This window comes from Astyanax mexicanus, chromosome 11 (assembly GCF_023375975.1).
Source record: "Astyanax mexicanus isolate ESR-SI-001 chromosome 11, AstMex3_surface, whole genome shotgun sequence".
NCBI classification, from domain to species: domain Eukaryota; kingdom Metazoa; phylum Chordata; class Actinopteri; order Characiformes; family Acestrorhamphidae; genus Astyanax; species Astyanax mexicanus.
The window spans coordinates 28,058,332-28,085,182 of record NC_064418.1 but is presented as its reverse complement, the minus strand read 5'-3'; the positions used below and the strand labels follow the sequence as shown (position 1 = coordinate 28,085,182).

Genomic DNA, 26,851 nt, shown 5'->3' with positions numbered 1-26,851 from the left:
AGAAACAGATACACGCAGAAAAAGTGTGCAGATGAATTCGCTGCAGCATGAGAGGAAGACTGCACTTGGGGATCTGAGTGAAATGAGAGCAAATAAAACCGCACAGAGGCACCGTTATATTGAGGTCAGTCAACCTGCTACAGTTTATAAATGGTAACACTGTAAGGCCAGATCTTCGGGGGTTGTGACGGGAAGCAAGTCAAGTCCTTAAATCTTTGAGGCGCGATGAAAAGAACTCTCAGAATTCTTTTAAGGAAACTTTAACCACCATTTTTTTTTATTTCACGTCTACATCTATGGTGGGCACGATGCGCCGTTAACACTGAAACCTGTGCTACAGGTTTCCAGAGTAAAATGACTCGTGGAGTCAACTGACATTTTGTACTGGTATCTTTGGTAATGAAATTGGGGAGATTCATTTTATCACTGGAAACATACAGTCTTTGACTCCTTTCAAAGGCAATGCATATCTGTTTAAGTAGAGTGGAAAAATAAAAAGAAAACAAATAAAAAAAGAACCTACATTCAGTTTTTAATGACATTGCATGCGTGTTAGAGTGAAGACTGATATTCTTCAAAAATAGCATAACTCTTGTCCATTTCTTTCAACTCGTACGCTCACAACACATTCCTATCAATCATTTCTAAAGAGTTAAAGATATTAGAACATCCATATATACTCTATGGCTATATGAGTATATATTTATATTTATATATATATGCACTCCCTTCGTTTACGTTGTGGTTTAAGTGGTTCTCGTTTCTAATTTGCTTTGATTTAAAAGTAGTAGTAGTAGTAGTAAAATGCATGTGAAAAAAAAAAATGGTTGTGAGTAAGAACTTGGCTCGGACAGATGTGATCTGCCACCCTCTAGAGGGATATTATGATATGACCATGACCATAAACTCAAATGCAAATCTATGACCATGTCCTTCCTGGTCTGGTTTACTTGTGATTCCCAGACTTGATTAAAGCAAATGGGAGAAAAATATCAGATGCGATGAAAACAAGAAGAGGCACAGCGAGCAGTTCTGCCCGTTTCATAGTGAGTGAGAACATCCAGTTGTCTAGCAAATTATCCTGGAAGCACAGTTTAGTAGATATGACTGACAATTTGCCTGTGGAAGATTTGATGAATTTGGAACGAGTTATGGTGTGAAAAGTCTTTCTAGGAGTCCACCTTCTACCGAAATCGAAAAAAAGGAGTGCATGAATTGGTTTTTGTTTTCCATGGAAAAACGTCACATAATAAAACTTCGTCGAGAAGAAAATGTATCAAAATAAATACAATATTGCACCTTCAATAGAATACAACAGCACTTAACATTTAAATGCGATTACTAAACATTAGAATAGTTCACATCGTTATCATGGTGCACTATACACAATCAAAATGTGTAAGCTCAATATATCAGGTTAGCATTAATCTATACAAACCATTTATCTATACAAACCTTACAACAGTTCAAGATATGTACAGTGCATATATTAACAAACAAAACTTCACTTACACTAGTATACCCTGTAATGCCACCCACTTAACAAACTTTAGTTCTGGGTATCCTATCAAACTTACATTTTATCCCTAAATGCAATTTAAGGAGCGACGGTCATGAGAAACCTACGTTACGTTACGTTGCAGATCAACTGCAATATCTAACGCTGAAAATAAGATTCCTATTCCAAGTAAAATAGATATATGTTTAAAAGATTAACTGCAGACTTGGAGTCAGTAGTGCAGAGGTGACTCCACTTTTCGGCTCTAATGTGATTTTCATAAGAATATAATATTCTTATACTTAAAATGAACACTAAATATTTCATTCTACTCCATTTGGGGGAAATAATATTTAACTCTAACATAGTTTGTGGGAAATGATACTTAAAGCTGAGGTAAATGTTCATTTTTACTGAACTTGGGAAAATTATACCTAAAAGTATTTTTTTAATTACTAGTAATAGTTAATGTAAACTATTAAAGCACACGTAAATATTAAATTCTACTGAATTTGGAGAAAATGATATTTAAAAGTACTGTTAATTGTTAACTGTAACCTAGTTTGTGGGAAATAGTGCTTAAAGCTTAGGTAAATGAAAAAAAAAAAGTTACAAAACGTGGTGCTAAGGAGACTTAAAAGCACTACACAATGCTGAATCTGGGGCTAATGAGACTTAAAAGCACTACACAATACTCAATTTATGAGAAATCTTAACGCAGAAAAATAGTTTTTTTTTAAAACAACAAAACGTTTTGGCCACATTCACTTTGGTACTGTTTTAACAACAAACTGATATTCGTCTTACTTGATGTGCTAATCAGATCTAAATCAAAGATTTCCTACCAATAAAGCACATTTTACAATAAATATGGCACGTGACACTGCTCTTTGACACAGAGGTTTCATGCAAACAAATAAATAGAAATAAAACAGCAGTCTTGTGATTAAGACCACAGGGATTTCATCAGTAGTAACAAATGGCATCATACTAAAGTCATAGAAAACTTGTTCAAGTGTTAGTTTGTACAATAAAAAACAAGACACTAATCATGCAGTGAAATAGATATCGGAATCAAGCATAAATACCATGCATCAGAATGTCACTGTTTCAGGAACCCCCTTTTAAAAGCGTTTTCCTGGACTGCGCACTACTTCGCTATGATTGCCCTTTGATTGCAATGCTTCAGCAGCCGTTTTCCTGTCTCCTTAAAATGTAAACAGTGCTGTCGAAAGAAGAATATTGCTGACACATCATCTCTCCCCATCCTATTGTAGCCACCTACCGCAAGGCAAAGAGCCAGTGAGCTATTACAAGGCCTTACTTCACCCACAGTGAACACTTTATGGAAGTCCTGTTTTGCTACTCTTGACTCTTTTTTTTTAAAGATGCCAGAAGTTGCCTCTACAATGAGAGTTGCATACCTGATTGTGCCATCAATGCAGTATGTAAAAAAATGGCTTTTTTTTGTGTTTGTAAATCTACCACCGTCTAGATCGTTCTACCACTACTGTCTGTCTCTTTTGGCACCAGCACTCGCTCTAAAACAATTCTCAGGTTCCCTAAAGCTATGCTTAAACAACAGGAGAAACCTCTCGAGACCGAACTCATCCAGACAATGGAGCTCAGTGTAACATCCGCTCCTGATGAAAGGAACGCATGCTCAAGCCTCACAGGTCCACCATGGCGCTCTTAGCCAAGTCCTTAGTTCCCTGGAGAATTCTCTTCATATGACCCACCTTCGAGATCCCCAGATCCTGTCGAAACGATCACACAAAGATTCAATGAGAAGAACATTTTAGGAGACGAAAAGGACAGTTTAGTCACCAGGCATCAGTTACAGTGTACATTATCTGTACAAGAACCCAGAATGAAATAGTTAATTTGTGGCCTAAAATGTATGTTTTCAAAAAAAAGGTAAATCCATTGAAATCCCCTATTGAAATCCCCTATTATTATATCAGGAATAATATATTTGGCAATAATATAAAAAATATTTGACAGAAAAACTAAAAAATCTAACTAGCAAGCTACATCTGACATGAGTATCTCGGGTAAATGTACGACTCAATTGCACTGCTAAGGTAAGTTTATTATTAGAATAGCAGTGCTGAGGTAATGATAAAAATGGAACTGTTGAGGTAGCATGGCTGAAATAAATGTTTTATTATTGATAAGAATAGAGCTACCAAGCTAAATGTTTTACTTAAATTGAACTGCTGGGGTATATTTATAATAAAAATGGCACTGCTGAGGTAGCCAGATAAATGTTTGACATAAATTCATGATTATATCACACATTTGGTGGATTTGCTGGTTTGTCTGCTGGGATATAAAATAATTAATACATATTCTTTAATTGTAGTATTGCATTTGCTTTTTGTTTTAAAAATGAAGAAAAAATACAATTAAGGCTATGTAATTTATTCAACAGTAAAATAAAAAAAAGCATATTTATTGAAAACCTGTGAAAAAAAATTGTTAATTATTTGTCTGTCACCGACATGTTTCTTTTTTTTGTTTTTTTATTACGTTTCTCTATTTTTAAAACATATTGACTATATACATATGCACATAGTCAATCAACTACTAGTCCACCCTGCCAATATAAACTAAACAATTTCTAATGTATTGCATATTAACAGAACGTAATACATCTCTCCAATATATAGCTTTACAGTATATTCACCAGGACAGCCCAATAGACAACATGGGGTTCTTCCATATAAATGATAGGGACATCTGAAATGAGGGGGGGTACAACAAAGAATAAAAATGGCACAGTCCAAGGAGCACTTGTTCTGTCCTTCATGTCTAATGTATATATGATACATCACCATTCATAGAATTATCATATAACACATTTACCACACGAGTAACAGATGGACAACATGTAATCATTCAACTCCACATTAAAACTTGGCAGAGTGCTCAAATTGCTCATGTTGAGGATGAAGTCGTAATTAGTGGTTATAGTCTTACTGGTGTATTTTTGCTGGTGAGACGGGTAGGAGTTGTTGGATAAACTCAACAAGTGCAAATGATAGCACACTAATGTGACAATGATCAGCGATGACTCCAATGGTTGTGTTTAGTATCAATTGAATCATCAATGTGTTTATAAGGGATCTATTAAACGTATGTATTCGATCAGTTCAGCTACAGATTTGCACTTGTTTCAAAAGATCTTGCTAGTGTCATTCTTTTTTTTTTTTGCCTCATCGTGTGAGAAAATACAGGCGTGCACACTTTTTTCTCACAAAAAAATAAATAAAATAAAAACCACAAACAGAAGCATGCTGGTTCACAGCTAAGCTCTTTTCACACCAGTTGGGTTGTCCGTCACACAACAGTAGTTGATGCACATGTGTCACACCATGCTGCAGGTGCTGCAGTCGCACACTTTTTTTTTTTTAGCTTTTTTTAAGCTTTTTAGCTTTCCCCCTCTTCACTCTTCACTCTGCACTTTCACCCCTGTTTTTTTTTTCTATTCTACATTATCTCAGCGCTTCCAAAGCCTATAAGCATGTCAGGGCCACAAACGGTTAGTTATGTAAGTAGGTTCAAGTCTCGAACGACACTTGCACAGAGGAAGCCAAGCAGAGCAGTGCAGCACAAAATAGCAAACAGGGGTCAGGTCAAAAAAGACAGAAAATATATACAGTGAGAAAGAGAGAGAGAGAGAGAAAGAGAGAGAGAGGTAGAGAAGCAGTAAAAGAAAGAGAGAGAGATAGAAGGAGAAATTATTTGATTTGTTTTGAGGGACATTGTGAGGCACGTAAAGGGCGGGAGGGGGGGTGTGTGTATACCTTCAGGTCCCTCCTCTCCAGGTGTAGGAGCTCGGAGCCGCGGATGTCGTGGCGGATGAAGGTGTCTTTGTACTCCCCCAAGCTGAGCTGCTCCAGCCAGGCGCCCACCTCCTCAGTGCCCCACCTCTGAACTACACAAGTCAAGAGCGAGAAGCCCCCTTCAGTCTCCGAAAACCCCCGCACACACGCGCAGGACACAAGCAGAACAGGGTCAACGCCAAAATGGGGCGGAAATGAATAGAAAAAACAACAACAACTACAACAAGAACAACCACAAGAGGAGGGAAAAGGAGGGAGAATCAAAACAGAAAGAGAAGAAAAACACACAGAAAGGAGTGGCAGCGGCAGCTGGCAAAGAGAGGGTTAAACAGGTTTGCTTTCGGTAAAGGTCTCTGGTCACTGGCACACCCAGAGGAATGTTTTTTTTTTTTTTTTTCTGGCATGCAGGTTATCACAGTGGGACATCCACCACCGCATTCAGAGCACACACAGGAGACAGGAGATAGGAGAGAGAGAGAGAGAGAAAAAATTGTGGGAGAGAAAGCTAGAGAAAGGGAAAGAGAGAGAGAAAGAGAGAGGAGGAGGGAGGACGGGAGGCTGAAGCCTGTGCACCCTAAATGCTCTACATCTATCCCTACCTGCACCATGGTTTGAACTGTCCTGTCCAAAAAAAGCTATCTAAATGCTGGCTCATCCACAGGCAGGAAGCCGCGCTTCAGAGATATATTAATAATCAGCTAAAGGCTAACTGTACCCCCGAAACACAGAAGCACATGTAGTGAATAATCTGCTCACCTGGAAAGGATATATCGTCACTGTCGTAACAAGAACAAAAGCGTTTCTGAAGTACAACAAAGTAACCAAGTAATTCTTGGCAATTTGTGCTATTGGTCCAATTTAAGAACAATAATATTCAAAATTGAGATGATTGTTGTTTTGCTACGACAGCGGCAATATTTATAGTCCATCCTCAAATCAGAAAAGGTTGGGACAGTATAGAAAATGCTAATATTAATAAAATTAATAATAATGCTTTTATTTAATTGCAGACAGGATCCAAGCAGCCAAGATATTTCATGTTTGTATGGTCAACTTCATTTCATTTCTTAATACACATCCATTTGTTAAAGTGTCCTAAGCTTTGCAACAGTACAGAAACAGTAACAGTACTGGCACATTTTTTTTTTCAAATTCTCTACACATTCTCAGTGAACAAGTGAAGACTGCAGGCAGGGTAGTGGCTCTTTGTAAGAAAAAACATTCCTTTTTCTTTGTAAGAAAAAAATAAAATAAAAAGATATCTGGAACACTGATTTGTATGACCAAAATATAGGTTTCCATAGTATGATAGCTCATCATCAAAGCCAAAAAAAATGTTGATGCCACTTCTGGACATGGTTAACACAAGGCTTCCGTTTTGCACCTTTGAGTTTTAGGTAGCATTTGTGAACATAATTCTGTATTGCAGTTCCTGACAAAAATTTTATAAAGTAAAATGAGAAATATCACTTCGCATTTTGTTATATTTTGATATATACTTGTATTTCCTGTATTTATACATCATGTATTTCTGGAAAAAAATGAGTATTGAATATAATTACTCCTCAATCACCTTTTTGAAATGACATCAATATTTATAACAATAAACTATTATTAGCACTAAATTGTTCCTGCTCAGACTTTTTTGCAACTTGTTGCAGACCTGAAATACAGGAATGAATGTTCATTCAAAATTGAAATGAATTTGTTCAGAAAAAACATGAAATATCTAGGGTCCTCAAGTTCAAGTAAATGTAAGAATTTCCTTTTTATTCGCATTCTTTATACCGTCCAAACCTTTTCTGATTTGGGATTGTATTATTTTTTTTTAATTAACATGACCTAGCTATTTAACTGTCAGCATGTTAATTTCCAGTGGTTCCAATAAGTCCAGTGGTTTCAGCATCAAACCTCCTACAAAAAGTGTCCCCACGACTAAGAAAGACAAGCTGATGTTTCTGTTGTATGCAAGGTAGTGGTTTTCTCTTCTGTGAGCTGGCTGAGCCTTGGTTTGTGCCTGCCGTTCATGTGTGGACACATGGGACTGTATCTGACTCACAGGACGACACCATGAACAGAGGAAAGTGCAGGATGCTCATGGATGGTTGGGTTGAACTGAGGACATCACAGAACAGAGAGAACTCTCAGAGGGGGGGATGTAGATGCTACATGAAGCTCCGTATCATCAGACAGGCCACGCGGCATTGCCTTAACGGTCGTTAGAGGTCAGACACAATATCCTTTAACAGAGTACTGTGATGCTGTGTTAACCAGAAACACTTTTGGTATATAAAAAAAGGCCTCAGAATTCAGTTTCTCTGGAAAGACTCAGCATTATGACATTTTTGTCTATTTCAAAACACGATGTGGGAACACAACTCACGGCACTCCATGAATGCAACACGCCATCCATGATTTTTTTTTTTTTCGTTCCTGTCCAATGTCAGAACACCCAAGCACTCTTACCTGACTGCGGACTGGACTTCTTCAGGGCCTTCTCCTTCTTGAACTTTGGCACGATGCGGAACATACCGCTGCGGCTGTTCCTCTTGCCGTACTCCAGGGAGTGGTCCTATCACACACGACAGAGACGCGTTCACTCTTTACACCGGCATCTTCACGCTCACACACTCTGCCAAGAGCTGCTGTAAACACTGGGCCAAAAGCTGACTCCACAACAGTCCGCTTGATCTCACCTCCTCATCGTTGGGCTGGAGGATGTGGTAGAGCCAAGGAATCTCAGACAGCTTGCCCAGCTCCACCTCCACACTCTGCAGAGCGCTGGACAGCAGCTCCTCCTCAGGGGGGTCCAGTTGCTGTAGGATACAAAGCCCACAATATAAGCCTTTGCCAAAAATCACACATAGCGTAGCCATAGACTACATTCACAGTGCCAAAGTAAATCGGGGAGATCTTCAACATCTTAATCATGATCACCGACAGTCAAGGGGGCGCCCCTTTTATAAATGAGTCTTTACTGTACTTACCAGTGACACTCGTCCTACTAGGAGGGACTCGGTCTCGTTGTGCAGGGCCTTCACTGTGCTCGCCACTTCAATAGCTGTGTTTCTGGTCAGGCTCTGAAAAAAAAAACAAAAAAAAAAACAGAGAGAGAGTTGCAATCTGATTACAACACTCCATCTGATTGTGTAAACGTTTATGGTCTGCGTGTATGCACAGCTGAGTCCCAGGCAGGATGCTCTTGAGAGCAAGAACTGAGCATCGAAGGTGGTCTGCTTAGAATGAAGAACACTTCCAATAACCAGAGGAAAAGCGGTAAACATCTGGGTATAAAATCACTGCTGAAATCACGTAGATCTGTGCAGTTTGTATTTAAAAAAACATGCTGCTACACGTATCGTAAAGTAACTTTAACATGATGTCCATCATGCTATTCTAGTAAACCTATGTATTTTGTGTCTTGTGTTCTCTGTGTAATAGTGTGAATGGCATAAAACACAATGCACCTTACACCATAAATTACTGCTAAAAAAATGCTCCTGTGATATTTAAATTGAAATCTAACATGAAGCAAACGTTGAATACACTGTCGTCTGCATCTGTCCGTATTACTAGAGGACACTCTCAACCACATCAGGAGCATCTGAAGTGTGATGTGATGTTGGGCTATTGTTGTTGAGAGAGTTTGCGTTTTGCACAATCAAAAAGATTGTATAAGCACCCTAAAAAAGGGGAAATTTGGAAATTGAATTTAGGACACTTTGTGCTGTGTGGATATCATATACATAAAATATATAATGTTTTTTTTTATTATTGCTGTCTTTTAAAGTATTCAACTCTGAAATACACTTTTGGTATGACTGCATTACATTCTTATAGTATTTTGTACATTTTTATTAATCAAGTCTGATGTTTTTTCAATGCCTAAACATGAATGTCTTTTAGCTTTTAATTTTATCATTTTATTTTATATTATTCTTTTTTAATTGTTTATTTATTATGTTATTATTTATTTTAGGCATGTATGTGATTTCATTATGATTTGAATGTTTTGTGAAAAATATATACAAGATGGGCATGGTTATTTAAATACATTGAAGTAAAAGCTTCAATCTCAATCACTGTGTTCATGTACTCAGTGAGGTAATTGAATAAGAAATGTATAGTTGGAAATAAGAAAACTATACATCTTCGTTTTATACATTTTTAAACAACTTAACACTCAGCGTCTGAGGTAGAACTACAAAAAAAAGAGAACAGCTGTTAGCAGCTGATACTGACTCGTCTTAAACAAAATTGACACATCTAGCTGAGAAATGAGTTCCATGTACACTTAGATTATTCATCTTAGCTGACAGTATGTGATAGTATACCTTAAACAAAGGCAAATCTCTAAATAATGTGGAAAATCAGACAATACACGACATTACTACATTCTTTTAAAATATCTGAATTATTCTTTTATAACATGGATCTTGTGGAATGGTTAACCATGGTTCACACAGTACTACAATTCTGACTCACTTCAGGGAACTTGGGGTGAGTTTTGTTGATGGCGTGCGATGCAGCATTAACAGCGTGAGCCAGCTCTTGCTCCAGGAGCCCATTGGTCTTGGCAGCCTCACAGATCCTGGTGATGAGCTCCTCTGCAGCGCGGGCGCACATCTGGATAAGCGTGGCCTCCTCCTCAGTTGCCAGGTCCACAGAGTGCTGAGGGTACAGGTGCGGCCGCAGAGGGGGCTTGTCATACTTCAGCTTGTCTTCCCAGGACTTTAACGTGTTCTCAAATGCCTTTGACGAGGGCAGAGGAGAGCTTTACATATATAAACGCACAGGGGTTTGGGTACAAAAACAAAACTGTGTAAAGTATACATTCACAGAGACACTACTCAATAAAATACTCACCCTGTCTCTGGTCAGCATCTGGGCCCGATTCTTGTGTTGGATCTTGATGACTCCGGGTGGCTGGATCCAGGCTTCTCCATCCACTTGGATCGGCACTCCTTCATCTCCCAGGATTGTTATCTTCACTGTGCGACACTATGGCATTGAGAGGAATTAGAAAAAAGTAGCATGTCACTATGGGAAAAATCTGGAGGACTGCTGTTTCACAGTATACTGTTGCAAAATCCCAAAATGGCAACTTCACGGAAGTTATCCAAAAGCAGTGTGTAAGACTGGTGGAGGAGAACATGCCAAGATTCATGAAAACTGTGATTAAAAACCAGGGTTATTCCACCAAAAAATGGTTTCTGAACTTTATGGATATGAACTTGTTTTCTTTGCATTATTTGAGGTCTGAAAGCTCTGTATCTTTTTTGTTATTTCAGTCAATTTTAATTTTCTCTAAATGACAATCATGTTACTTGGAATTTGGGAGAAATGTTGTCTGTAGTTTATAGAATAAAACAACAATGTTCATTCTACTCAAACATAAACCTATAAATAGCTAAATCAGAGAAACTCGTGTTGAAATTTTTTTTTAAAAGATTCTTTCCAGGTAATTTTAGAACATATTATAATGGTCCTAAAATGCCAACGTAAAGAACAAACTCAAAATCAACAGTGTTTACGGGACATATACAGCTCTGGAAAAAAATTAAGAGACCACTTCAATTTCTGAATCAGTTTCTCTGATTTTACTATTTATAGGTATATGTTTAGGTAAAATGAACATTGTTGACCTCAAATAATGCAAAGAAAACAAGTTCATATTCATAAAGTTCAGAAATCATTTTTTGGTGGAATAACCCTGGTTTTTAATCACAGTTTTCATGAATCTTGGCATGTTCTCCTCCACCAGTCTTACACACTGATTTTGGATAACGTTATGCCTTTACTCCTGGTGCAAAAAATCAAGCAGTTCAGCTTAGTTTGATGGCTTGTGATCATCAGTCTTCCTCTGGATTATATTCCAGAGATTTTCAATTTCACATAGCAAAATCACAATAAAAAACTGTAACTTTCATTTCACTTTCAGAGAAATTAGGAAAAGAAATGGAGAGGAGAGAAGAAAAAAGGTAGCTAGTGTTAAATATGATTTATTAAAGATTTACCTTTAAAAGAACATTTGCAATGTAACGTAAATCCCATGTAAACTGAGTAAACTGATACTGATAAAAGCACTTAGATTCACAATGCCATGTTATACTATTGATGTTCATCTGCTGCTGCTGTTGATAAAATCCCAGGGGAAACACTGTCAAATAATACCAATAATACAGCAAAAATCGAGTGTTTATGTAACAACATCTGCACACTGTATATACTTTATGCATTATATTATTATGCATTATATGCATTATATTTAGCAGCAATTCTAAACACTGTAAGACTCACCTGGGCTATGCGATGATGCTGGAGCTTGATCACTCTAGACACTGCCATCTGCATACTTCCAAACACAGCAACCACTTCCAAGATTTTATCATCAAAAGATGGCGCACAGAATATCTGGTAGATGTGAAAGAAAAATAATGTAAGATGTTATTTTTTTAATCTGTGAATAATATTTTTATGCAACATCTGTAAAACTATCTTGCTGGAGTCGAGTTGTGGTCGCATCATCTCAATCATTCAGTGTAAGGTGGTTAGGATTGAAAGTTTTAGTCAGTCTTTTTCTCGTCCTGGTGTTCAGATAAAATCAACCGTGTTTAATATTAGCAAATATTAAACCAATAGGAGAGCTACAGGAAGCCGCAAGGCAAAAATATTTTACGTAACTATTTACAAATGATTTGAAAAGAACACATTTTGCAGTTGATATGCCTTATATGGTTCTTATCATTTTTTATCATTTTAATTGTAATTTTTCCCATTTTTCTCACAATTTACATGGCCAGTTACCCAACCCTATCATTAGTGATGCCCCAACACACCAGGAGGGTGAAGACACATGCTTCCTCCGATACATGTGAAGCCAGCCACCGCTTCTTTTCGAACTGCTGCTGATGCAGCATGGCCAAGTAGCATCACAGAACACTCAGAGGAAAGCATGGCGACTCGGTTCTCATACATCAGCTCACAGATGCCCAGTGCTGCGGGCATCACCTTAGGAGTGATGTGGGGAGAGCGCCATCTACCCATCCGGAGGGAGCAGGGCCAATTGTGCTCCCTCTGAGCACCGGCAGCTTAATGGCAAAGCTGCATGAGCGGGGCATGCATGTTCGAACATGCGACCTCCCGCTCATAGTGACAGTGCTTTAGACCGCTGGATCATATATGGTTCTTACTTTAAACACAGGTTATTTTATTACTTTAAACACAATTATTATTGTGCAGTGTTATTTTTGATACAAACAAGTTTAATAAATACACAATTTGGAAGAATGATGTTTCTATTTAAAATAAAGGCAAATGTATAGCAGTGAAACTGTGATTCTTTGCTGTACAAGGTTGTAGCAAAAAAGGGGGGAAAAGGAGCTTATAGGCAGAATTGAACGCAAAATGTATTCAAATAAAAAAGATCAAGAACTAATTACAGTGTGGCAGAAAAATAAACTGTTGATGGGGACAAAAGTTGTGAGTCTCTGATAAATCACAGTACTGACATACACGTTATTTGTAACTTAATATGTAAAATGTATTGTATGTAAACTCCTCCAGAAAAATGATGGGAAATAATCTCAGATAGAATCTAGCTGCCGTCTTGCAAATATTGATCCTCAGTCTTTGCAAAATCTTACTCTGTGAGTAAAAGTCTGTGACGAGTATTTTTATGTGTCAGAGGCTGTCAGAATTCAGTCTGTTAAAAGCCTTTTTTCAAAGTTGTGTAGTGTACGGAGACAGCAGTACAATTTTACAGGTTTCCCTGATTACCACTAGAGGGCTCTTCACAAACACATTTGTGATGCTATATGGAAGTAAAGCATTTTTACTGGGTGCAAGCAGTTAGTGCACATCATAAGAAAATACCCTAGACTTGTAGCAATGACACTGTCTCATCGAATGACGTTCTTGGAGCAGATCCACTGGATGTCCTGTTCGAGATCACAAGCATGTCACTGCTCTTTTGCTTGGGCCAGCTTATGTAACCGGGCCTCGCAGAGTGCTGCCAGAGTCCAGCGTAACCTCTCATGCTGAGGCTGGACACAGGGGAGGCCTTTCATTTCATAGCCAGCTAATAAACCAGCCATGAAAAGCTTGTCAGCCACACACACACACACACACACACACACTCAGGCTAAATACCAGAGGAGGTTAACAAGGTTCCTCTGAGAGACGCTTGTGTTCTCCATTTCAATACAGATAACTGTACCAATTATACTACTATACCAATATGTATGCCAAATGTAGGCCTGTCACAATAATTGCAATATCGATTTATCGTACAATAAATGAACATGACCTCAATAATTTTGGATAATTGTGATATCTAAATTATGTCTATTATGTTTATTTGTATGTTTGTTCACATATATAACAGTGAACAGTATTTTAGCCAGTCATGCTTCAATAGCTGTGACTCCATACACACAGTGTGGACTAAAGTAGGTGAGGAAATTAATATATAATTCCCAAACTAATTATGATAAATGATTATTGAAATTTTTGCTGTCTTTGTGTGTATAATTACTTTTTTATGCTATTCTGTTATCATTGTGTCAGAGGCATTTAATAATCTTAAATTACAAAAATATCATGTATCGTCTACAAAAAATTCTTATCGTGACAGGCCTAGCCAAATGTCATGGGATAGAGGTACGCTGCAGTTACACTGCCCCGTCGCATCAACGCACATGAACGCACTGCCCCACTCCAACTGGTCGCATGTGGGTGTTACAAAGATGTTTCCTGCATTGTAATTAAATTGTTTTAATAAATGGTAAATGTAACGGTTTTATACAAGCTTTAATTTCTATAAACTAATAAATATAAATGTTCAATTGAGCTTCATAACACTGTCTACTGAGCAGCATATAGGCTAACAAAAGCAAACTTTTTGAATTAAATTATATTTTAATATTTTCAAAGCCCACCAGAGACCCCAACAGTCTTGGCAAACTTTCTCCACACTGTATTACAATTATCAAAGTCCTTGTAAATCAGCAGGGATTGATCATAAAGGACAGGGAAGCCTAAAACTGCAATGATTAGCTTTTTGAATGCTGGAAATCGAAACTAAAATGTTTTCATACACTGCACTGAGGACACGTATCAGGCAAACACCTGCTCTCTGATTGTATTGATGCATCGCGTTAAATGGATTAATCTGCATAAAGTTCACCTTGATTCAACTTTTTATCGCATCGAATCCCCTGAACTCGACACGTCAGGCCCATGATGCGCCGTGCGACTGCATCTGGGGGTTCGCTGTGTGTTGAAGTCACGGAGCAGTGTAAATGCACCATTACTTGGAAACACCCACATCTGCACAAATTGTGAGGTTTTATCTCATATAGTTACTGTCCAATTACTTTTGGCATGTCAGTGTATAACGTATAGTACACCGTGGTTTAACTCAGCAGCACTATTCACTCAATCACAGTTTTTCCATGTGACATCTCATTGAGCTGAGTGAACCAAACTGATCTCACTGTGAACTAAGTGAAATGTAATAAACTGCAGAAGACTTTCAGATATAGAGAATGAGCCTAATTTATTTTGCTCTAAGGGGTTTACTGAATCATTTCAGTGAGTAAGTGAGATGAAAAGCCAGTTCCAAGTAGCTGCTATGTTGCTAGTTTGATATAGAAATTATGTCACAAAATGTCTGTTTCTCAGCACTCACTCAAAGATTTACTAAAATCTGTTTATAGGAAACGTTTCCAGATTAGAAACATTCCTCAAGTTTAATAGGGTTTACGTGTATAAAAGAGGAAATTACAGACAGTAAAAGGAAAGAGTCAGGGTTAACAGGGTCACTTACATCATCCTCTTTAGTGCCGCCCCAGAAGTTGGTTCCTCCAGCATAGCTGGGGATATTCAGCACAGCGATTCCCTGGAGACTGGGGAGCGGGATGTACTGTCCGTCACACTGCAAAACCCATCACACAACAATGAGGAACTCTGCACTTTAATTCAGGGGGGAAATGGGCTGTCAGCCATGAACAAACATGAGTAACTGTCTCCTAATGATTATCATCTAGGCCATAAAGAGCAAATAAACAACCGCACTAAAAGTGACAGATAAAAAAAATTACAGTTGCCTAGTAGAGCTGTGAGAGTACTGAAGTATTACTAATTGTGTTCTATGGAGTTTGATAGTCTTTTATTTTTTTGTTGAAATAAAACTTGAGATTTTAATTTAATCATCAGTGTGCATTATAATCTTATTTTAGGATAGGAATTTTACCAGTGAGGTTGTAAGGAGCAGTAAAGCCACTCCACTGAAGAACAACATTATACAGGAGTTTCAGTTTAGTTCTACAGCACAGAGACCCCAAGTATATCAGACTGTAGCCTGCATGGCGACACCCCTGTTCCTTACTAGTTCTGCATAATGCACCTTATAATCCTGTGCACCTTATGTATGAAAATAGACCAGAAAACAGTCGTTTATTGATAGTACGCCTTATAATCCGATGTGCTTTATAGTGCAAAAAATACGCTACAATTTGCTTGAATAAGTGTCTCCTAAACCTGTATCCACTTTCAGTGTGTAGTCTTACCCACCAGAGCTACCTTTCAGTGGGTATTTAGTTATATTTTATATGATAGTTGACTGTTTGATACAGTGTTGTAGGCTGTAAGAGCAAGCTACCATTTTCTTTATTGCGAAGTGTGACTTCATGCAGCCTAAAAATTGCAATGAAGTAGCTTTGTGCTTGATTAATTTTCCATCTAACGGTATTATTTACTCAATACCAATACGTACACTTTTAAGATTTATGGTAAAATTAACTCAAATCAAGAGTTGTTGTTTTTTTTTTACTCTAGATTGGACACTCAGTTGATCTGAGCTCACAGGGAATTTGTTCTAAAAGTTCTATAATCATTATTATTGCAAATAAATTAGGCAAATAATGACTTTAGGCATATTTCCACAGGTGGTCATCATATGTACTGTATTACTCATGCACATATCTATAGAAAATATGTACACTGCTGACTCTGCACAGATAACTGTTATGCTTGACGTCTTACTTCTAACTGCACTTTCTGCTCCAGGTTCTTGTAGGTCCTCTGCAGAAGCTCCTTGGTGCCTAAGACTCCATACCACATCATGTTCTTGGTGCGGCTCCTACCACAACACAAGGAAACAACACAAATATGAAAAATCAAGATATAAACTGGCTATTAAAGCTTAATAAATTCCAAGAGACTGAATGGCCCATTGCCTGACCTGCATTTCTCAGGATGCTCCTCTCGCTTGTTATTGAACTCCAGTGAGATCTTGGCATCCAGGCCAATCCCAAAGTAGTTGTTCATGACACACTTCTCCAAATACCCCTCTCTATGAGAGAAGATAAGATTCAGCATGCTGTTTTCAATACAGGACATGACGCGTGAAAATTAAGATTTGAGTTAAAGACTCTTACAGTGGATCCAGGTCAGGGTCAATGAAAGGCGTGGCTCCAAATGGGTCGATATTGGCAAGTAACATCTTACTTATGATAGAGCTTCCAGCTATGGAGGCAGCAAGGCCGGCGCGCAAGCCTGAAGACACACAGAGCAACAGGTTTAATATGGTAAATAAAGGTCATAAAAGATATAAAACTATATTAAGACTTTTAAACAATAGATAAATAAATCAATGACAGAAAAGGAAATTATTTTAATAATTGTTTAGCAATGATTTTTGTTCTCATACCTGGGCAGATAATGCGAGTGTTTAAGACAGGCAGGTTCTCCTTGCTTGTGGTGAATGGAGGCATGGAGAAGGAACCACATGACTGCGTGCTGCGACTTACACGTCTCTCTGTAGGCGAGCAGGGCGACTTCGCCACTGCAGGAACAAAGAAGCATGGTTTTAACATCTAAGGCACACCTGCAGGGAACAGGCAGTCACTGAATAATTTATCTCTCAGTAACCAAAAAATGATAAAAATTGTATACCACTGCCCTCTCAGACACAGCGTCTCAACACAACTGAAGTAAACACACTAAAGAGTCATGGGAGAACTGGAGTCACCACACAGTGATGTTTCTTATGCATTAGATTCTAGAGATGTCACAAATTACGATCCAGTTGATCGGTATTGGGCTTGTCCAGCTTTTAAACCCAAGTAATCTGATTTTCCATGCCCAATTTTTAAAATCTCTATACAATGTTAAATTATGACCTCATTAAGTAAACAAATCATAAAAGAGCTTTATTTTAACTGATAAGTGTGTTGACATTATCAGTTAGCAGCAAAAACAAGTCCCAAGTTAGACTCTAATTCTAACTCTCCATTCCACCTTAAATAGTGGGTTTGTGAAATACTATAGATCTTCCCGGGTTGAATATGCATATATGCATATGAAACTTCCTCAACCTCCATTGTGTGCAGTAGCTAAGAAAAGAAAATAATCAGAAAAAAGAATTAGATCAGAAAAAGCACTGTGTCTACGTCAACTCACAGACAGAGCTGAACCCAGGCTGCAGCAGAGCCGACATTGTCTTGTTAACTAAGGAGGAGCTAACAGCTCTGTTTACTCCAGCTAGTAGGTTTAAATTGGATCTCATTTTACCAAGACTTTAAATATACACTAGGGAAGCATGGTTTGAAAACGGTGCAGTTGGCGTCAGATTTTATGATATAAAGCGGACTCTGGGACTTTGACATGGTGAAACCGCCCAAGCACCGAATCACCAAGTCTGAGGTAAGAGTTTAGTAGCATTAGTTTAGCTGAAAGAAACGTTATTAATGCCACACCGAATGGCATTGAAAGTCTGCTGTTAAACGAAGTAATAAGTAAGTCTGTATCTTAGTTGAAAACATTGAAAACATTTTGACCTTTGAGTTTTAGAGCTGTAAAATTGAATGTGGGGGAAGGCAGGTAGCAATCTCTGCTGCAGTGCTGTTAACCAATCAGAAGCAATATGTTTGCATGTATGAATATTTATAAGCAAGAGCCCAAATCCTGTCCTTCTTCAGAGACCACTAACCCAGTGAACTAAAGCAGGGCTAAATAGAAACACCAGAGCATTTTTTTTTTCACAAAAAAAATCTCACATGACATTCATTCATACTGGACACCACAACGAGACATTTAAAATGAATTTAAAAAATCATGGAATGAGACCTTTAATGTAAAACATTACATTGTGTACGTTTTAACAGCGAACGCAATGTAACTGTAATCAAAATAACTTTTTTTGTTATTAGATTCAACAAAACTCTAGAGCTTCAGGACAAAATTCGAACAAGAACGCTCATCCAGGCACAGTGTATGGCTGCACAGCCATGTATGTAATCTTGTATGCAATCTGGAAAGCATCAAAACTACTCTATATCACATAGTTGCAATAATAGGAAGTCAAGGAGCAAAATAAAAAAAAAATAAAGTATAAATATTTACAAACTCTAAAACATCAAAGGCTGCTAACAACAGCACGACAGCTGTGCACTGGAGGATCAACCAGGAACCCCTGGGGGACTGACAGCGTTCAGGAGAACACACGCAGCCTTTCATTGTCTACTGGACACGTTCAAGCAGGAAGCTGACCTTTGTATAAACAGGAAGTGCCACTGTCCAGCACACAATGACAAGCTCCCTATAGAGACAAATATCGTTCCTAGCCTCTGAAACACACACACACACACACACACACACAAACACGCACACACACACTTAGACCATAAACACTCTTACATGCTTAAAGCCTGTAAACAGAGCACTTCAGCTCGGAGGAGAACAAGCTCACTCACGCAAAAGCAACTTCACAACTGAGGAATTTCATTAAAGAACAAGAAGCTGTAGTCTGTTTTTATTTAAGCTACAATTTAACAGACAATTACGATTTATCATACAAAAAAGTAGGCAAATTAAAGCTACAACTGTATGGCCAAAGCAAAATGTATTCATACACAGTAATGATAATGTGAAAACACAAGGACCTGTCATAACCAGCCGTACACACTAGAGGGCAGCATCACTATGCTTTTAGAATAATAGTGAACTGATGATTATTTCTCTAAACTGAAACTCTCAGGCTACATCCCAGTTGCATACTACACTACTACTACACTAAACTAATACTAAGTTTTATACTATATACTAATCCTAATAGTGCAGGCTTGGCAGGTTACAGAAAATATTAATGTTAGTACCTGATTGGTACTATCTGCACTTTGAATCATTATTTAGCATTTTTTCAAATATTGTTCCAGACCCGAGTAGCTTCTCTCTTTTTTTATTTTGCATTGTTTGTGAAAAAAAAAATATTGGTATATTGGATATTTGAGTATACAGCTCTGGTAAAACAATATTAGAATTGTGTTATTTATTACAGGTATATATTGGAGTACAATTAACATTGTTGTTTTATTCTATAAACTACAGACAGCATTTAACCCAAATTTCAAATAAAATTATTTTCATTTAGAGCATTTATTTGCAGAAAATGAGAAATGACTGAAATAACAAAAAAGATGCAGAGCTTTCAGACCTCAAATAATGCAAAGAAAACAAGTTCATATTAATAAAGTTTTAAGAGTTCAGAAATCAATATTTGGTGGAATAAACCTGGTTTTTAATCACAGTTTTCATGCATCTTGGCATGTTCTCCTCCACCAGTCTTACACACTGCTTTTGGATAACTTTATGCTACCCCTAGTGCAGAAATTCAAGCAGTTCAGCTTGGTTTGATGGCTTGTGATCGATCTTCCTTTTGAATATATTCCAGAGGTTTTCAATTTGGTAAAATCAAAGAAACTTTTCATTTTAGGTGGTCTCTTTTTTTCATTCCAGAGCTGTGACACATTTATCTATTATAATTTCTTTCCTAGTTAGAGACTACTTAGTTATCAATACGCAATTGGGATGCACCCTTAGTATAAATGTGTTAGTGGCATTTTAAAGTGACAGGAAACACACTGTTACCATATTTTTCTCACTATAAGGCGCACCAGATTATAAGGCACATTAAGGATGCCTAAATCAAAGTGAGCAAGGGTGTCGCCATGTTTCCCTTCTAATGTAAACAAAACTGTAATTCTTAAAAAAAAAACATTTTCTTTCAAAGTCAAACAAGCACTGAATGTTAATCTACAAAGATAAAGCTTAGATTTCCAATATTTTGTCTAAGGGTAAGTTTTCAGTGAAGTTTCTCCAGCACTAAGGCTGGGTGCAGCAGCATTAGCATAAGCCACTAACCGCAGTGCTAGCGGGAAGTAAATGCCACCAGATAGCACTAGACTGAGGAACCCTGAGTGTTCCGGTAACCCAGGGCAATATTAGCTAGTGGTTCGTCCCACATAGCTTGTTTTAACTAGGCAAACAAACAGACTTCCATCCCATATACTCGCCTCTAAACGGTGAAAGAGCTAGCGCTGCAGTTAATGGATAAAGCTAATGCTGCTGCACTCAGTGCTGGAGAAACTTCACTAAAACCCCTTTTTTACTTTAGTTTTTACTGCTCCTTACAACCTGACTGGTAAAATTCATACATAAGGTGCACTGGATACATAAGGCACACTTTTGATTTTTAGGAAAATAAAATAATTATAAGTGCGCCTTAAAGTCTGAAAAATATGGTAACTTTATTAGGTACATAAACTCACAGGGCAGGGACTCCAGTTCTTTAGTGTCCTCGTCCTTCTCGTTATCCTTGTTTTCATCCTCTGTGTCCTTTTTAAAGTCTGTAGGAGACTGCAGATCCTGCTCATCTGTATGTGCATTCTGTTCATCCACCACTAGAAGACAGAAACAGGTCATACACACTTACACATCCTCCCTATTTTTACTAACAGCAAAGCTTTACAGCCTGTTAAACCGATTGCATGATGTTATGGTACAGTAATTAGAAGAGATCACACACCCAGTAATGTTTCTTTCAGTAAAAACAAGGGATACGTGACTCTCATTGAATTACACAAATCTTTTGCTTTTCATTATTCTAATGAGCTTTGATTTCATGACATTAGTTCAGAAAGTGACCTAATTTAGTTGTACTGTACTTGGATTCTGTTCTAATAAAATGAACTAAGCTCTGCACCAAAAACTAAAAGCAAAATAAAGCTAATACTGCTAAAATACAAAATAATTACAGTACATCACCTTGCCATGAGCACAGTGGTCAGAGTTCAATCTCACTCACAAGATATCACCCTTCTACTAAGGCGCTGCCACTATGAACAGAAGATCGCTAGTTTGAATCCTGTTCATGTAGCTTGCCATCGGCTACCAGAGCCCTGAGAGAGCACAATTGGCCTTGCTCTCTCCGGGTGGGTATATGGTGCTCACTCTCGACATCACTACAAAGGTAATGTTAATCAGCACGAGGCGTCTGTGAGCTGATGTATTGAAACAGAGTCGCTGCACTTTCCTCAGAGTCCTCTGTGATGCTACTCTGTAATGCTGCATCAGCATCAGTTTGAAAAGAGGTCTGACTTCACACGTATCGAAAGGAGGTATGTGCTAGTCTTCACTCTCCTGGTGCTGGGGCATTACTAGTGATAGGGGAAGTCCTAATAAGTGGGTTGGGTAATTGGCCATGTAAATTGGGAGAAAATGGGATAAAAAAAAGTATATACAAAAAAAAAACCTTAGAATAACCTGTGGGTATTCTAAAGCTGTTCCCTGAGGAAACACTTAAAGAACATTCCACATACTGGTATCCCCTGACTTTTGGCATGTGAGGGTATTTTGTATTATGTCGGAATTTCATTATGTGACAGCAGCCTTTTTTGGTTATAATTAAAACTTGATTGAAAAACTAAAAGATATCAAAATATCTTCTTTTCAATAAGATATTACTAATTAGCATTACATATGCTAATAATTTTTGGGAAAAAAAACTTGTTTTACTTTTTAACTTTTTACATTAAAAAACAAAAATAGGCTTTATTTATACCTGTATTTCCTTATTTATAGATTTAATAGTTTTAATAGATTTAATACATTAAAGTAACTTAAAGTAGCTTTTCCAAATTGTTGTTGTTGCAATGGATCAATTGTTTGAATGACGTAAATATTTAGTTCCTATTATTATGGCCAAAATTATATATCTTTTATTTTTCACTGTCTGACTTTCTTCTTACTCTTCTCAGCCTGCTCGATGATCTGCCGAACTGCTTTCTTCAGGCTGTTTGCGCGGAGCATGAGCTGCTCCCTCGGCCTGAACAGCTTGTGTGGAGAGTCCTTCTCCGTCACATTCTCCTCCAGCTTCTCCTTCAGCTCCGTCAGAGACTCCTCGCTCAGGTCCTCCTCCTCCTGCAGCTCCTCCTCCTCCAGCTCCTCCTCTACGATAGGTGGAGTGGTGAGAGAAGGAGGCCTCATGGCCTGCGCCTCTGTGTTCAGCGTCTGCAGCAGCAGGTCCAGCTTTTCATTCAAGATTCCACACTGTGGACAAAAAACAAAGTGTCAGTATGCAGATAAATAAAAACACTCATAGTGTTACAGCAAAGCCTTTTTAATCTGAGAAGTAGCTGAAATGATTTTGTAATAGGAAGCTGGGAATGACTAGTGAGTCACTGAGCCACAGGAAAATCCTCTGAGAGGAAGTGTCTGCTAGCGACATGAATAGCACTATTTTTATAATCGTGTCTCAAGTACAAAAATAAGGCACAACATCACAGCACTGATGCATGTGGGTGTGGTAGATATATTTTGGATGTTTTTTTTTTATGACAGCTGGTGCAGTGTGGCATAACAGTGAAAAAGAAGCAGAGTAAAAATGAATACTATTAGTAGTAGTTAGTAGGTATTAGTAGTAGTAGGACAGAATAGTACAGTGTTTCACACCAGTTAGTTAGTTCATCCTTTTGACTGGCTGCTAACTCATTATCTTTGGGCAAACATGCTTAGAAGAGAACACTAATTGCCAGTTCTGTTACATCAACCAATAGACATCAGCACTAAGTAATACTGCATTATGTGATGGAGGGAGATAGAGAGCCATCCTGCCCACCCAGAATGTGCAGAGCTAGTTGTGCTCTCTGGGATTCTTGGCTAATGATGTGGTATCACCAGGCATCACCAGGGATGAAATGTTAGTCAGCTGTAAAATTTGAGAGCTCCCTACTCGAATTAACAGCCAGGTTGACATGGCATATTATCATTTCCTTAGTAGGAAATTGTCTATGTCTATATCAATTGAATGAGTGTGATATAAATAGTCAATGTCCATGAAAACATAAAGTAAGAAAAGTGACAAGATGTTATAATTGTACTAGATATTTTTAAAAAAATGCTGCGTAAAATTTACTTAAAAAAAACTTCTGCAACTTTCTGCCTTGCTTTTTTTTTAAAGTAAATTTAATTTCATGTAAATTTAAGTAACTTCAACTCGGTTTCAAGACTAAAGTGTTACATAGAGTAAATAAGTGAACTGAACTTCAGTCAATCCTTTCTTTTATTAAACTTTACTTCATTTATCTTTCCTGAATCAATCCTTTCTTTTAGTAACCTTTACTAATTTTGTGCATACAATATTACCTAATTACAATTACTTCATTTATACAATATTACTCAAATAATTTAATTTATATTATAAATACATAATATATTATAGAAATTTAAATATTAAGTAAATGTAATTAGGTAATAATGTATGCAGAAATTAAGTAAAGGTTACTAAAAGAAAGGATTGACTGAAGTTCAGTTCACTTATTTACTCTATGTAACATGTAAGTTACATAAATTTATCTGAAATTAAATTTACTTAAAAAAAGCAAATGCAGAAAGTTGCAAAATATTTTTTAAGTAAATTTTACACATATTTTTTTCCAGTGTATCACTTTTTTGTGGTTATGGAAGACTGGCTAATCTACAATATCAGGAATTTAGTTCCCTTGGTCCAAACCAATCAAGGAAATTATACATTTGTCCATTTTAGTAATGGTTCACTTCAGATCACTTGCAGCATACATGCATCCAATAATGAAGCACTCTAATGCCTGGTTCACACTACGCGATTTTAGGCCAGTTTTTTAGTCGCCCTCAGTTTTTCGTTGATCACTGACAAAAACTCTCCTCAGAGGCAAATTGGGGATCACTCAGCCCTCGCTCAGTGTGAACTACTGAGAGACACTGGCTGATCCGTCACCAACGGATCGCCGACCAGTCGCAGACGCCTGGCAAATATTCAACATGTTTAATATCTGACTCAGTCGGCGACTAGGAGTCAGGAGCAGCGGCTACATACAGCCAATGGGATCACAGAAAGAGAGAACCTCGGGTCCAAAATGCACCAGAGCCGTTTATGGAGAGTCTGATTATTTTTCGTTTCCCCCTGTTATATTAACAGTAAATTACTCTAGAGGGAGCCCGCGAGTGAGTCCTCTATGAATGGGAGTAAATGGAGCTAAAAGCTAAAACTTTAAATTAAAAATAATACTACTTTAAAACTACTGGTTCTGAGTATTTCTGTAATCAGTCATGTAGTGTGAAAGTCTCAACAACTGAAAGAAGTGCGATTACAGCACAACCAGTTGTGTAGTGTGAACAGCACAACAACTGATGACTTAAATAGTTGTGTAGTGTGAACCGGGCATAACAGAGAAATCGCACCAGGGTTTGTTTTTAATCTAACTAAAGTTGACAAACTCACTGTAACTGTGGCAGTGGATTATGAATGTTTTTAAACTCCATGTTTTTTTTATATCCCCACACTCAGTATAATACAGACATGCCCATTTAAATCTGGTATTTGGATGACTACAATAATGATACCCCAGACACAATACTGTCTTCAGGTCCATGGCAAACTGATTGTTGCCACGCAGTGAGACTAACCACCCCACCCTACCCCTCCCGTACCCTTTCCCATGCCTTCATTGCTTGGTCTTTTGTGTATATTGTATGTGCCTATGTGCTGAGGTTTTTTGATGTTCCTACACTGTGAACTCTTTAGGGCACAGTCTAGGGGTATGTTTTTTACCCTCTTCTTTCCCCTTGTATCCCTCTAACTGAAAAAATGATGGCTGCGAATGAACACGCTGCGGCTTACCCTGTCTTCCTGTCCTGTCCTGTTTTCCCCCTTGTATGTTATTGTATGGATGGGTTGATGGCTAATTTCAATGGTACTTGTGACCATGTGACAATAAAGGCAATTCTGATTCTGATTTGTAAAACTGCATTGATGCTTAGTAATAAAACAAAATTCGTAGGGCATTTGTAAATGAACCCAAAAAAATTGATAAATACACAAAGCAGTGAATAATTTACTTTAAAAACACAACCTCATTAAAGTGTAAGGTCAGATTTACCTTTTTAATGTGTTTTAATGGAAATTGCTTACTTTGCATTAATTATGTGAAATGCATTCAATGTACTCTTTCAAATACACCACTATCAACAGCAAAAACACAAAGCCACCTATGAAAAAAAAAAAAAGATTATGTAGCAGTAATTGTTCAGTGCAGTGAGCTTACTTTCAGGGACATGCTTTCAGCCTCATCCGTGTTCTCCATGCTTTTCTCGTAGGACTTTCCCACTTTGGCTACAAAGTCTTTCACTGTTTCACACAAAATCCTGTAGAAATTGGAGGGGGAAAATGTCATTTTATCATATTTTTACTCATATTTAACTCTTTTAGCTGTGCAAGCTGAACAGTGTTGTACTACACAGGTAGACTCACTTTGCAGAGGATATGACCACAGAGTGCTGATCCGAGTTGAGGATCTTTGTGAGATGAGCAGCGACGGAATCCTCGTAATCTGTTATCTGAAACTAAAGCCACATTAAGGGTACATTAGCTACGAGTCTAAGGCCAGGGTTACTGTAAACACTGTGGGTCAGTTTCCTGGACAGGGATTAAACCTTTAGTGGGAAATCTTCATTGAAAATGCAGTGCAGTCCAATGCTAGGCTTAATACCTGTCTGGGAAACTGACTGTTTGGTTTAATTGACTATTTACAGAAAACCCTGTTAAGAGCCATTGTAGGCTGTGTATAGATGCTGGTGTGTGTGTTCTGAGAGCAGGTACCTGGCAGTCCTCTGCCTCCTCAGGTGTGGCAGGGCAGCTGTGTTTGGGAGGTATTTTAATCTCATACGTCATTATACTCCACCTGTGAAGAGCAGAGAGCAGCTGCACTAAAAACCATGCATGACAGAGCAGCAATGTGGAGGCAGCCCAGCATCCTCTTCGCTCAATTGAATTTTTCTGCAAACATTTAATTTGGGTTTGCAACAACATGTCTCGCTGGGATTTAAATCTGCATAGTTTAACTGTACAATGTTTTAGACTATATGTTATAGACCTGAAGTGATTTTAATAAGAGATCACTATAATAATAGCATCATTAAATACCTGAACAGGGCCTAAAACCGAAGGAATGCTTACTGTTTAAAGCATGAGGAAAGGAAAGATTGTACCTGTTATATTTTAATTACACTATGAAAAATAACTGCAAAAAACATGGACATTTAGAGAAGAATTAAAATTAAATTAAAAGCATTTTTTCATCTCAAAGTTGATTTTATGACTGGTTGGTGTGGTACAGTGGATAACACC

The 26,851-nt window shown here is 37.7% G+C and overlaps 1 protein-coding gene across 8 annotated transcripts in view; it reads right to left on the bottom strand.

Moving 5' to 3' along the window:
* Nucleotides 1-291: 291 nt before the first annotated feature.
* Nucleotides 292-26,851, bottom strand: part of dgkh (diacylglycerol kinase, eta) — a 106,541-nt gene continuing 79,981 nt past the window's right edge. For 6 of the 8 annotated variants that reach the window (XM_007251703.4, XM_007251702.4, XM_007251704.4 and 3 more), the window contains 18 exons: nucleotides 26,324-26,405; nucleotides 25,976-26,067; nucleotides 25,770-25,869; nucleotides 22,437-22,737; nucleotides 20,958-21,089; nucleotides 17,060-17,194; nucleotides 16,788-16,905; nucleotides 16,592-16,702; nucleotides 16,393-16,489; nucleotides 15,176-15,283; nucleotides 11,647-11,760; nucleotides 10,213-10,347; nucleotides 9,832-10,098; nucleotides 8,334-8,426; nucleotides 8,043-8,162; nucleotides 7,813-7,918; nucleotides 5,308-5,438; nucleotides 292-3,255 (listed from right to left, as the gene is read on the bottom strand). In XM_007251703.4, coding sequence (XP_007251765.1) covers nucleotides 3,169-3,255; nucleotides 5,308-5,438; nucleotides 7,813-7,918; nucleotides 8,043-8,162; nucleotides 8,334-8,426; nucleotides 9,832-10,098; nucleotides 10,213-10,347; nucleotides 11,647-11,760; nucleotides 15,176-15,283; nucleotides 16,393-16,489; nucleotides 16,592-16,702; nucleotides 16,788-16,905; nucleotides 17,060-17,194; nucleotides 20,958-21,089; nucleotides 22,437-22,737; nucleotides 25,770-25,869; nucleotides 25,976-26,067; nucleotides 26,324-26,405 — 2,329 coding nt within the window. In that variant the 3' untranslated portion in view covers nucleotides 292-3,168. The remainder of the gene's footprint in view (nucleotides 3,256-5,307; nucleotides 5,439-7,812; nucleotides 7,919-8,042; nucleotides 8,163-8,333; nucleotides 8,427-9,831; nucleotides 10,099-10,212; nucleotides 10,348-11,646; nucleotides 11,761-15,175; nucleotides 15,284-16,392; nucleotides 16,490-16,591; nucleotides 16,703-16,787; nucleotides 16,906-17,059; nucleotides 17,195-20,957; nucleotides 21,090-22,436; nucleotides 22,738-25,769; nucleotides 25,870-25,975; nucleotides 26,068-26,323; nucleotides 26,406-26,851) is intronic. The other 2 variants (XM_007251705.4, XM_007251711.4) reach the window with 1 other exon arrangement.